Genomic DNA, 13,279 nt, shown 5'->3' with positions numbered 1-13,279 from the left:
TAAAGGCAAACATTTCAATGACCAAACCTCTTCTGGATTTACTGAAAAAGTATTACGGTTCAATGCCACGTTCTACTGATAAAAAGGCCTTCAAAAGGGGATTGGAACTCTGAGCAAAATGACAACATATCCAAATTGATGTTTATTTGTTGGTTACCTGTTGAATGTCTGATGCCATTGCCACAGTGGGGACTGCATCGGGTTTGAAAGATACACTCTCTCCTGAGTGATCAAAGCAGTCCTCTGTGAAGTGCTTGGAGCACAGGACAGATGTTTGGGTTAGAGACAATGGATCCCGTTTGGTATAGGAGATCCAAAGCTTGAATCTCTCGTCATCACTTTTGGGGAACCTGATAGCAGAGAAGATAAGGGTGACGAAGCTTGCAGAATATTCCTAGAAGCAGTTCCCTGAGTTGTACTGCATGCGTGTGTTACTTATAAAACCCCTGATAGCCTTCCACATGTGCTGACATACTAAAAAAATCCAAATATGTCTGAGTGCCCCCTGACAGCAAAGGAAACAAAATCACAAAATTAAGAATTACAACTTATACAGTAACAAAACCTGATACTCCACATTGGCTTTTATCCTAATGTGCTACCCTATACAACATGCAATTCTCAGACAATTCTAAACTAAAAAGGCCCAGCTCCAACAAAACTCACCTGTGAAAGGTCAGGCTCTCGTCTTCACTGTTTGATACCAGGCTACTCTCACATCCGTAGCAAATGCAGTAATTTGACTTTTGGGAAGAGCAATATTTTGGACGGATCTGACATTCTTCACAGTTGTCAATCCATTTGTTTACATCTTTTGCCATGGAACCCCAGTAGAAAAGTCCTGTCACTTCTTTGAGAGTCACCGTCCTATTCTTGTGGCTCTTCTCATTGTGGTATTGTTTGAGCACACACTTCACTTCTTCCGGGCTGCGTACGACTTTGCGTTGCCGTTGGCCATCAAAATGCCGAAGACCGTCATCCAGTCCATTTCCTCCACAGTAGTACAGAACATCACCTGGACAGGACGGAATTGGAGTTATGAGTGGGGTAGGCAAAGACAAAAATAGGTTATGTGATGCTGCAAATGTAATTGAATGCGACTTAGATTACCTTCCAGACAGTAGTGCTTTGAGGCTCTTCTGACATATTGCTTCATGTCCTGCATCAACTCCTCTGAAAATGTCCCTGTCCTCAAGAACCTCTCCACTTCATCATACCTAGAGAAAGCAAGATCCTTCCTGCTGTTTGGGTCATTTTCCCCCAAACCCCTCATCTCCGCCCTCTCTGAATCCATCGCATACGGATGCTCTATATGATCTTCTGTCAGGTCTTGGGAAGGGTCAGCGTCATCTTCATTGCTCTCCTGTTCAAGTTAATGAAGGCAAACATTTCAATAACCAAACCTCTTCTGGAATTACTGAAAAAGTATTACGGTTCAATGCCACGTTCTACTGATAAAAAGGCCTTCAAAAGGGGATTGGAACTCTGAGCAAAATGACAACATATCCAAATTGATGTTTATTTGTTGGTTACCTGTTGAATGTCTGATGCCATTGCCACAGTGGCGACTGCATCGGATTTGAGAGATACACTCCCTCCTGAGTGATCAAAGCAGTCCTCTGTGAAGTGCTTGGAGCACAGGAAAGATCTTTTGGTATTGTTTGAGCACACACTTCACTTCTTCCGGGCTGCGTAGGACTTTGCGTTGCCGTTGGCCATCAAAATGCCAAAGACCGTCATCTAGAAGAAGTAAGGAGGTGAAGGATGCACATTTGTACACCGCTGACTGAATCATGTTGGATCACAACGATGTTATAAAATTACCTCCCTACCTTTCAAGAAAAAATGCACACTTGCTCTTCTTATATGGCTTTGGTTCTGATGGTCTTGTCTGTGAGTTCCAAAGCGTAAATATTGTTCAACATCGTTATAATGCTGGAAATACATCCTGTAGAAGGTGGAATAGACTGCTCTTACAGTCCATCATGCCCGGAGATTATCCCCTGAACCTCTGAAAGGCCTCAAGAAACTCAAAAAGCCATACAAATACAGTTAAAAGACTACTGCCTTAATCACTGGGAGTTACAACAATATAATCCATCCAATACAGATATCCTTACCAAACAGATCCGAATTATTATGCCTGAGTTTACATATATTTAATAATGTAAATATATTACTGAACTTGAGGTAATAATCAGTTTGGCAATCTTACTATGTGGCCAATGTGTTACTTTGTTATTATTTTGTTATCATAGCCATGTTTCAAATCCTAATATGAATCTCTCATAGGCTTATAGTCGTTAACCTATATCATGTTCATGGGCGATGAGAAGCATTTAGCCTGGTAACAGCATTTGGCAAAACACGGGACATAAATGTCGGTAAGATTAACAAGGATCTTTTCCTCAAGAACAAATACATTTAAGAGAAAATGCGGCTGTGAAAAGTCAGTGATCACTGGGCCATTAGCACAATTATCCTTGACAGCTTTCGTCTTATATGGTCAAACGAAACTTGTAAAGTACCAGTACCTTTGAGTTTAAGCGAACCGCGGCCAAAACAGTAGTCAACCACTTCCGCTTGCCATATATTTCTTCATCGTTGTTACACCAATATAGTTGCCCCGTACTGCCACCCCCTGTACTGGAGTGTGGACCGCGGACTCAAGAAATATTCTGTTAATTTCGTTCGTTATTTTGTTAAAAATGTAAATAAGATAAAAACTCTTGTCTCTTGTTTAAAGAACCAATATATAACACTGAGAGCAAGCGTTTAAAATGGGCACTGCAGTCCAAATCGTTGTCTCTGTCGACAGACAATTGGTGGTAACTGGTCTCTGATTGGTTAAGACCAGTCACCTGACCACTCTTAACCAATCAGATACTAGAATTACTTCTGGTTACCAACGATTGTCGATTAACAATTCCGTTAATTTAGCCGTATAACTTCATTGACCCCTACTTAACGAAAAACCTCCCGTTATCACCAAACGTCTGCTTACCACCCATCTTCTACCGACAGCATCTTGGTGTGGTGTGACGGTCATCAATACAGAAATTAGCCTGTATGAAACCATGAACTCGATTACTTTATATGTTATGATTAGGCTACTTGATTAGGCTACTGGGTATTTGTGTGGATGTGGATAAAGATAGCCAATCATCAAATAAAAAGCTGTTCATGGTGTAGATAATTTGGTTAAATGCGGTCAGACATACTGTAACTGAGGTGGCAATAGATGAAGAGTCATCTGAAGAGGGAACATTCTATGTGGATGGCGTTGAGGTAGAAAGTTGTGTCGACCATGTGAACCTAAAAGCTAATGAAAAGGATGAAGGATATGTCACAATGCACATACGGCAAGCCCACTGAGATGAAAGTTGACACAGGAGCCAAATGCAATGTGATGTCACTTGACACATTCAAAAGACTGAACAGTGGCAAACAGCTTGTACAGCAGAAGAGGGTTGCCAGCCTTGTTTCATTGTGGACAGAGCGGTACAACCACTGCTAGGATTTCGTGCATGTATGGACATGGGAGTTGTGAAGATGAGTCCTGACGTTCACCAGGTCAGCATGGAGAGCAACACAGATTTCAGCTCACAGGTATTCACACAGTTCAAAGACCTGTTCAGCATGGAGTTAGGAGAACTTCCAGTCACATACTCCATGACCTTGGATCCCAGCATATAGCCCATGGTCCGCCCAGCTCACCGTATCCCTGTCGCAATGCAAGAAAGAGTTAAATCCGAACTGGAACGCATGCAAAGCATAGGTGTCATAACACCAGTCACAGAACCAACTGACTGGGTGTCGTCCATGGTAGCAGCACATAAGAAGGACAAGTGAGAAATCAGACTATGCCTCAACCCAAAAGACCTCAACACCGCACTGAAAATACCCCACCACCCAATGCGCAGCGTTAAAGAGGTGGCAGCGCAAATGTCTGGGGCAACAGTGTTTTCTGTCTTGGATGCAAAGAATTCTTTCTGGCACATACGCCTTGACAAGAAATCGTCGTTGCTGACCACATTCAGCACGCCATTCGGGCGCTACAGATTCCTGAGGATGCCCTTCGGCATAAATTCTGCAAGCGAGGTATTTCAGCACTCCATGGAACAGTTGTTTGCGGGTTACCCCTGCTCAGTCATCGTCGATGACATCATCATTGGAGGCGACGCCAACTGAATCTTTAAACAGGACAATGACCAATGCAGCGGCTCAAAAACAGAAAGGTGAATGTTCTGGAATGGCAAAGTCAAAGCCCTGATCTTAATTCTATTGAGACTCTGTGGCACTATTTGAAAACCGCTGTCCGGAAGCAGCATCCCCTCAAACTAGAAGGTCGAAACCAGTACATGCTTACCCCAAGAGTATTTTTTCACTAGGGCAAATGCATGTCAGAGGTTCAGTCCATGGTTCTTGAATGTAAATACATAAAAGCAAACACTGTACCATCAGATTTATTATTTGATTTTCACATATAACACACCGAATATTCCACACAAGCATTTCTGTGCACATACAACTTCTGAACGACAAGTGTTTCTAGAATTCCACAACATGAGTGAGTGGCTCATCTGAACTGATGTTAACTGTCTGTTTCTGACCGTAAACCCCATACTTGACAATACATTTGGCTTCCACACTCCTTTTGGAAGATGCCAAAGCTCTCTCACACTGGGACACAAAGTTCTTGTAAAGCCGCTGTCCATTCAAGGCATCAATTCTCTGCAAATACTGAAACTTGCAGTTTTTCAGTGTTCCTGTTAGCGAGTCTTGTGGAACTATGAGAACACTCCCAGGAAGATCCAGCACAGATGAGGGTTCTCCTCCTCCGACATGGAACAACTTGGCCCCCAGCAAGGTCCTCACTGTTGAGAAAGAGAGCCCACAGGTCTGTATGCTGTTTGTATATCTGAGTCATTTTTGGCACTAAACTGATATTTTGTACTCACCCATCTTTGGGATAATATCCTCTGTGGCTTCTTGGAAAAAACTCAAATATATCACTAAGCCAGCATCAATCTATAAAACAGCACATTACATATGACATGATGTAAATAACAACACGTTATATTTTTGAAGGTGATAAGACCTGCTTTGTTGAGACTTTTTAAACTTTTAAGTGATGCATTGGGAAAGCTTTTAGAAGAGAGGTCTGTCTGTTCAACACTGTCATCTGCATCAATAAAAACATCAATAAAGACAGTATGTAAATAAGGAATAAACAGCCGCAGAAAAGAGAAAACTACCCTCATGCAAAATATCTTACCCTTTTGTAACTTGCATTATGTATTTTAATTATTGCTTGTGAGCACTGTTGCAAAACTGTCCTTGCACGCAAAGGTTCCATCCTGTCCAGCACTGGCAAACCCTTATCCAAATGGACCTGTGAACTACAGAATAAAAAGATTAAAGACCAACTGACTGTACAGTATGTACTTGGAACAGAGATGTGGTGTCTGTAATTTCTACGGCCACCATCTCATTAAATATCCATAGAAGAAATCTGAGTGGTACATACTTCTGTAAGGCGCTGGACATGGGGAGCACATCTCCATCTTTTCTACGCTTCTTTGGCGGAAGTCCGGCGCTATCCAGAGGAGCACTTCTCTTAACAGCATGATACCCAGATGTGCCAGAGCCCAAGTGAACTGATTCCACTGGCTCTGCCTGAGCAACAGCCTTGACTCGTTTCACGTCCCCAGCTGTTGAGCTGGCCGTGTCTGTGCCTGACGGACTTTGAGAAGAAAAACAGCTCTGTATAGTGACTACATGTATACAAGCACTGAATAGTAAGTGATTGTACATAGCTACAACAAAACAGCAATACGCGGTCAGGAAGCATAACAGCACAAGCCTCACCTACAGGCATATTTTATTATTTCTTAAGTTTTCTGTGTATTGGTAATCAATCCTGTGTTATGGTTTAGGTCCCCAAATCTTTTCTTAGGAGGGCCAGATTACTCTGCCCGGCTCCTTTGAAGGGCTGGAGTACGTCAGTAACAGTAAATAGTGGACAAGGATGGACAATCTGGAATGGGGTCTCGTTTCCTTTTGCAAAATTATTATGAATGAGCTTTAAATATGTGAAAAAGTTGGATGGAAATGCAGCTACTGAGTTGTAATGACTTCCCTATTAATTGGTTAAGGTCTTTAAAAACTTCTGAAAGGAAATGATCAAAAAACACTTTCAACTGAAGAACTTGTGTGATCAGCGCTCACCTTGAAGCCTGGGTCTGGCTGAAATATTCATGGTCATCGCATTCTAGACTGTCTGGACTGGCACAGGGCTGTGGGGCGGGCTGTGGGGCAGGTGCACGGGCAGCAGAGCACTCCTCGCACCTCTGGATCCAACACCGGACATCGGCCTTCAGCGAGCCCCAGTGGAAGTGCTTAGAGATGAGCGTGATGCACTTGTCCACGTCCAGGTGGTTCATCTCATTGTGGTACGCCGTGAGGGTGGCCTGGACATCCTCTTTGTTCCTGACCACTCTGCGTCGGTTGTGGTTTGTGGCGAAAAAAAGCACATCATCTGAAGAACATAGAAGGCAGATGTGAAAAACATCTAAAAGTAATTAAGATTTTAAGTGATAAGACCTTAAAAAATATCAGTGAGTCGCATTTGAGACAGACCATGTAAAATGTCATTCAATTTGCTAAAAATGTCCTAATGACCAATAGCTTCATCATTGAACACAAGGGCTCTAGTTTGATGGTAGAATGGCTGGTGGAAGCGGCCTATTCCGCCCGTGCGGTCGTCTTAAAATCCAGCAATAAATCTGACCTTCAATATTGGCGTGAATATTGGTTAAATGCGTGAATATTGGTTAAATGCTTGATGATATATTCTTCTCCGACATGGACCGTTTGAATGTGCCAATCACAAACCCTAACTGCCCAAGTCTGATTCATCAATCTGGCAAAAACGATCACATTCCCTTTATTGGAAGGGAATTATGCCTACATATTTCTGTACTAGCAAGGAAGCAGGAGCAAACCTGTGGGTTAAGTCATCGATATTTGATGTCCTCAAGATTAACACATATCCTGGCAGGCAGGCTCTCTTCTTTGTTCTTCAAATTCATCAACATAAACATTCATCAACATAAACACAATAACTGCACATACGCTGCTGTGTCCGCCAGCTGTTTTCGCCATCAAAACTAGGGCCCCAAATGCTGAATTCATTTTACAGGCTTACCATGTAGAGCAAATCTTTTACAGAGTCTCCGCAGTGTATTTTTCTCCACACCATTCAAACCTTGAGGATAGGCGCCTTCGCTCAAGTATTTGTGCACAGCTTCATATTTTGAGAAAAAGGTGCGCTGGTTATTTTCCAAGTTATTTTCTGCATCTGATCCTTGTGTTCCCTGTATGAGGAGAGAAAAACTAATTTGTGGTATGTGACATTTCCAGACAAGATTAGCTGAAGCTAGGAGAAACCCTAACGTCTCCACAGCAGGAGATCACAGTCAAGACTCTTTTTTCTCGTGGTACCTTAGCGGTGTGGTAACACGTGAGGTGCATAATCAAGAAGCATTTAAAAACTCACCTGTCCTGCTAGTTTATATGTTACAGCCGTACAGTTTTGAATATATTCATAGTTTGGGGCATTTTGGCATTTGATACAGTAATTACTATTATTATTATTGTTGTTGTTTCATTATGCATAATGTTTAATTTCATTACAAATAATGTTATTATTGTTCTATTATTGCTCTTTTTCGAAGTCACTTTGGACAAAAGTGTCTGCCAAATACTCAAGTCTAACTTAAACATAGCTATGCTTACTGCTCCCGTTGTCGTACCTCTAGCCGAGGCTGGCCAAGTAACAGGGTGGGAACAGCATCAGCTTTCAGCTGCTTTTCCTTGGCCACGCGCTCAAAGCAGTCTTCGGTGAAATGATTGGAGCAGACCCTTGATCTGGTGTGTGGAGACCACGTGCTTATGTGTGTGTTTTTTATCCACTGGCTCCACTTGAGCCTCTCGGGGTCATTAAGAGGAAACCTGTTGATAGACACAAAAAGCAATTATGAGAGGGACGATCTACAGAAAGAAAACTGAATCAGTGAAACTGTGTCTACCCGGGTCCAGCAATATGGATAGACATAACACGCTACAGATTACGGCTGGCTACAGTGAATCATACGCTGTTTTCAGACTTACACTGAACTCCGGGCAATACATAGTCTTTGATCGGGTGGATTGATCCTTACATTGACCAATGGTCTCATTCAATGTGGGAGGTTCTTATTCAATTCTTAACTTTCTTGTCTAAGGCCAGAATCCCTTTACGGTTATAAACAACAGCATTCAGTACACACTTATGCTTTCATACGGCTATTTCTGATCACAAGGTATAACATTAAACATCCCTAAACCGTTTCATATTACGCCCAGAGTCTTAGTTAAGATTTCTTATAATCTCATACATTGAACGCTCCTCTACATCCAGGATGACAGTGCAAAAACCCAGCTGTCTCCCAATATTTCTTTCAAACCCACCGCACAGAATATGGATCCTTCCTTGAATGTTTCAGCATGTAAATACTATATGATCTGACTGTCTTCTTGTGTGCTCAGACGATGTAAAACACAATAAAAATAAACTTGTGCCATTTGTGTGAGTACTATGAGATTTGACTTTGGATGTGTTTGATCAGATCATATAAGCAGACCTGTGTTAGATGGAAGTAGCAGGGATGTGAGAGCCCACTGCCGTGTGGATGGACGCTCCCTTACCGATGAAAGGTCAGGCCCAGACTTCTCTCCACCGGCCCATTTTGATTGTTGCAGCCCTTCACAGAGCAGTGAAACTTCTGGGATGTTTCATCCCTATTCAGGCAGAGTTGACAGTTGCCAACCCACAGTTCAGTGTCCCCCATCATAGTTCCCCAGTAGTATCTCTCAGCGATGGTGGTAATGCATCGCTTTGTGCCGTAATGACCTTGGTTATCGTGATGTTCCCTCAACACCGCATTGACCTGCGCTCGACTTCGAAGTACTCTACAGCGTCTGGTTCTTCGGCAGTAATACAGAACATCACCTGGACAGGACGGAATTGGAGTTATGAGTTATGAGAGACGGGAAAATAGGTTATGTGATGCTGCAAGTGTAATTGAATGCGACTCATATTACCTTCCAGACAGAAGCGCTTTGAGGCCCCTCTGACATAATTCTTCATGTCCGGCAACCACTCCTTTAAAAATGTCCCTGTCCTCAAGTACCTCTCCACTGCATCATACCTGGAGAAAGCAGGATCCTTTCTGCTGTTTGGGTCATTTTCCCACACTAGATCGCCCAAACCCCCCAACTCCGCCCTCTCTGAATCCATCGCATACGGATGCTCTATATGATCTTCTGTCAGGTCTTGGGAAGGGTCAGCGTCATCTTCATTGCTCTCCTGTTCAAGTTAATAAAGGCAACCATTTCAATAACCAAACCTCTTCTGGAATTACTGAAAAAGTATTACGGTTCAATGCCACGTTCTACTGATAAAAAGGCCTTCAAAAGGGGATTGGAACTCTGAGCAAAATGACAACATATACAAATTGATATTTATTTGTTGGTTACCTGTTTAATGTCTGAGGCCATTGCCACAGTGGGGACTGCATCGGGTTTGAGAGATACACTCTCTCCTGAGTGATCAAAGCAGTCCTCTGTGAAGTGCTTGGAGCACAGGAAAGATCTTTTGGTTAGAGACCATGAATCCCGTTTGGTATAGGAGATCCAAAGCTTGAATCTCTCGTAATCACTTTTGGGGAACCTGATAGCAGAGAAGATAAGGGTGACGAAGCTTGCAGAATACTCCAAGAAGCAGTTCCCTGAGTTGTACTGCATGCGTGTGTTATTTATAAAAACCCTGATAGCCTTCCACATGTGCTGACATACTAAAAAATCCAAATATGTCTGACAACAAAGGAAACAAAATCACAAAATTAAGAATTATATATACTTATACAGTAAATGAACCTGATACTCAACATTGGCTTTTATCCTAATGTGCTACCCTATACGACATGCAATTCTCAGACAATTCGTGAAAACTACTAAAAAGGCCCAGCTCCAACAAAACTCACCTGTGAAAGGTCAGGCTCTCGTCTTCACTGTTTGATACCATGCTACTTTCACATCCGTAGCAAATGCAGTGCTTTGGCGTTTTGTTTTGGGAATAGCAATATTTTTGACGGCATCTTTCACAGTTGTCAACCCATTTGTTTATATCTTTCCTCATGGAACCCCAGTAGAAAAGTCCTGTAACCTGTTTGATAGTCAGCGTCCTATTCTTGTGGCTCTTCTCATTGTGGTATTGTTTGAGCACACACTTCACTTCTTCTGGGCTGCGTAGGACTTTGCGTTGCCGTTGGTCATCAAAATGCCAAAGACCGTCATCTAGAAGAAGTAAGGAGGTGAAGGATGCACATTTGTACACCGCTGACTGAATCATGTTGGATCACAATGATGTTATAAAATTACCTCCCTACCTTTCAAGAAAAAATGTTTACTTGCTGTTCTTATACGCCTGGGGTGCTGTTGGTCTTGTCTGTGAGTTCCAAAGCGTACATAATGTTCCACATCGTCAAAATACTGGAAATTCATCCTATAGAAGGTGGAACAGACTGCAATCCATCATTCCCAGAAATTATACCCTGAACCTCTGAAAGGCCACAAGAAAGTAAAAAATACATACAAATACGGCCTAAAACACTGTGAGTTAAATAATATAATCCATCCAATAGGCCTACCCTTACCAAACAGATCCGATTAATTAGGCCTGAGTTTATATCTAATGTAAATATATTACTGAACTTGAGGTAATAATCAATTTGCCATTCTTACTATGTGGCAAATGTGTTATTTTGTTATTATTTTGTTATTATTTTGTTATCATAGCGATGTTTCAAATCCTAATTTGAATCTGTCATAGGCATATAGCCGTTAACCTATATCCCGGTAACAGTATTTGGCAAAACACGGGACATAAATGCCGGTAAAATTAACAAGGTGTCACTACCCGATCCTAGTCGCTACCCAGTCCTAGTCGCACATGCGGCACTTTAAAACAGATTGCCAGTTTCAACAATAGACATTTATATCTATATATGTCTATGGTTTCAATCATGGAAGACAGCGAAGACAGACAGTTTTACCGAAACATTACCGTTTACTTAAAAACGAGAGAGATGGTGTCACTATGGACTAAAAATATGAGGTGGAGGATCACACTGTCTATCCCCAGTTACATTTTTAGGGGTATGTACGCTGTACAGCACAACAGCAGTAAAAAGACTGCTCAAATAGTCTGTGCCAATTAACTTTAAAAGAGTGAAAGGTATAAATATTACATTAAATATACCCACATTATGCGTTAAGACAAGCCCCATATGTTGACGTTGAGCCTTATGCTATAAACCGTTTACAACATTATTAAATATTACGTTAAATAAACCCACATTATGCATTAAGACATGCTCCATATGTTGATGATGAGCCTCCTGCCGTAAACCATTTGTGTCTGAGCATGCGCGACTAGGATCGGGTAGCGACTAGGATCGGGTAGTGACGATCTAAGCTTCAAAAACAAATACATTTAAGAGAAAATGCTGCTGTGAAAAAACTTCAGTAATCACTGGGCCATTAGCACAATTATACTACAATTACAGCTTTCGTCTTCCATGGTCAAGCGAAACTTGTAAAGTACCTTTGAGTTTAAGATAACCACAGCAAACAGTAGTCAACCACTTCCACTTTCCACATATTTCTTCATCTGTTGTTACACCAATATAGTTGCCCGGTGCTGCCACCTCCTGTACTGGAGTTTGGACCGCGGACTCAAAAAATATTCTGTTAATCTCGTTCGTTATTTTGGTTAAAAAATGAATAAAATAAAAACTCACTTGTTTAAAGAACCAATATATAACACTGAGAGCACGCGTTTAAAATGGGCACTGCAGTCCAAATAAAAAATATTGGAGAGTTGTCTGTCGGCAGACAATCGGTGGTAACTGATCGTCATCATCATTGTTTATTCAGGGTAAATTGATTGAAGCACAGGGCTCTTTTGCAGCAATGCACTGATTGAGGCTACATAATACAGAACAATAAATAAACAAACCATAACAAAACAAAACAGACAAAATAAATAAACAAAACACATTAAACAACTCAGAAATTAAGTATAATTTTTTTTAAATAACATGATATATATAATATGAAACCATGAACTTGATATGTTATCGTTACTTGATTACTGGGTATTTGTAATCTAATGATTTGTTTGCAAATGTGGATAAAGATAGCCAATCATCAAATAAAAAGCTGTTCGTGGTTCCACAAATCTGTAGCCACACCTCACAAGCCAAACGTCTCTGAAATAACCAATGGGTAAATTACATAGGGTCATTTGAAGGTGACTATAGCCAAAGGACTTGAACTTTAGTCAGAGACAATCTTTTTTTAAGCTTTTCCCAAAAAAAAATTAGAACTGTTTTTTTAACAGGTGAGATATAATGAGACATTAGCTTTACTGCATAAAACTTACATACTTCAACAACACTGCCAACCAATAATAAGTCTTGCTAGGCTTTCTAACTGATAGGTATGTCAGTCCGCTTTCCATTGGAGAGAGTTGAGGGCAGGACCTTAGATGCTTGACTTCACCAAATGCATATAATGTTTGTATCCTACTAAGTCCAGGATGAGTAGACCTAGGTCAAAGAGGTAATACTTTAATCGAGTAGTGTACTAAATTCAAAGAGGGAGATGCAAACCTTTGTAATGGGAAATAGACCGATTCAGACAAGTAAACAAGTTTACACAGATGACAAATGATTCACCAATAGCACAGAGGCGACACTTATTTGACCATAATTGGCCAAACTTAAGTACTACCTGCGAGTTCTTAACATAAGAATGTCTCTCTGGATATAAAAAATGCTATTTGTAAGGGTCATTAGCCTGGTGGAGAAATCACTGAGAAAATGAAGACTAAATTGCATTTCTGTGAAGTGAGAAAGAATGTAGTTGAAATGCATTAGGCAGGAAATATATATATATATATATATATAAGCAAATTCCGTTTGCTGCAAGCACGAGAGATCAAGTTCAGATGGTAAGGGTTTTATGGGCAGATGAAAATGAATCTTTCAACAGGACAAGGACCAATGCAGCACTGCAGTGGCTCAAAAACAGAAAAGTGAATGTTCTGGAATGGCAAAGTCTAATTCTATTCAGACTCTGTGGCACTATTTGAAAACCGCTGTCCGGAAGC

General features: G+C 41.2%; 2 protein-coding genes across 5 annotated transcripts; both read right to left on the bottom strand.

Annotated features, from left to right (window-relative positions):
* Positions 1-127: 127 nt before the first annotated feature.
* LOC116223421 lies at positions 128-1,584 on the bottom strand. Its single transcript, XM_031579936.2, has 4 exons — positions 1,534-1,584; positions 1,111-1,363; positions 667-1,015; positions 128-350 (listed from the first exon to the last, which is right to left on the bottom strand). The coding sequence occupies exons 1-4, from the start codon at positions 1,552-1,554 to the stop codon at positions 143-145; spliced, it is 831 nt and encodes a 276-aa protein (XP_031435796.1). The 5' UTR covers positions 1,555-1,584; the 3' UTR covers positions 128-142.
* A 2,866-nt stretch (positions 1,585-4,450) lies between these two features.
* On the bottom strand, positions 4,451-11,805 carry LOC105905075. Of its 4 annotated transcripts, none has more exons than XM_031579933.2 (13): positions 11,711-11,805; positions 10,494-10,609; positions 10,089-10,401; positions 9,583-9,775; positions 9,148-9,412; positions 8,752-9,055; positions 7,818-8,016; positions 7,211-7,379; positions 6,232-6,541; positions 5,531-5,746; positions 5,279-5,402; positions 4,962-5,031; positions 4,451-4,877 (listed from the first exon to the last, which is right to left on the bottom strand). In XM_031579933.2, the coding sequence occupies exons 2-13, from the start codon at positions 10,606-10,608 to the stop codon at positions 4,552-4,554; spliced, it is 2,604 nt and encodes an 867-aa protein (XP_031435793.1). In that variant the 5' UTR covers position 10,609; positions 11,711-11,805; the 3' UTR covers positions 4,451-4,551. The 4 variants fall into 4 exon arrangements, with proteins under 4 accessions (XP_031435793.1, XP_031435795.1, XP_031435792.1 ...); XM_031579935.2 differs by having other exon boundaries at positions 10,494-10,666; positions 11,711-11,796; XM_031579932.2 differs by lacking the exon at positions 11,711-11,805 and adding an exon at positions 11,463-11,703.
* Positions 11,806-13,279: the final 1,474 nt, after the last annotated feature.

This window comes from Clupea harengus, chromosome 14 (genome assembly GCF_900700415.2).
Source record: "Clupea harengus chromosome 14, Ch_v2.0.2, whole genome shotgun sequence".
Taxonomy (NCBI): domain Eukaryota; kingdom Metazoa; phylum Chordata; class Actinopteri; order Clupeiformes; family Clupeidae; genus Clupea; species Clupea harengus.
Note: the sequence above shows the minus strand (reverse complement) of the source record. Positions and strands in the feature narration are given on the sequence as shown.

Excerpts from the sequence above, each read along its gene's own strand:
- LOC116223421 (XM_031579936.2), bottom strand. The coding sequence starts at position 1,554 with ATGGCATCAGACATTCAACAG. Across the intron at positions 1,364-1,533 it reads TGGCATCAGACATTCAACAG|GAGAGCAATGAAGATGACGC; the intron begins GTAACCAACAAA and ends TAACTTGAACAG. Across the intron at positions 351-666 it reads GAGAGCCTGACCTTTCACAG|GTTCCCCAAAAGTGATGACG; the intron begins GTGAGTTTTGTT and ends CTCTGCTATCAG.
- LOC105905075 (XM_031579932.2), bottom strand. Across the intron at positions 10,402-10,493 it reads TAAACATTTTTTCTTGAAAG|ATGACGGTCTTTGGCATTTT; the intron begins GTAGGGAGGTAA and ends TACTTCTTCTAG. Across the intron at positions 9,056-9,147 it reads AAAGCGCTTCTGTCTGGAAG|GTGATGTTCTGTATTACTGC; the intron begins GTAATATGAGTC and ends CGTCCTGTCCAG.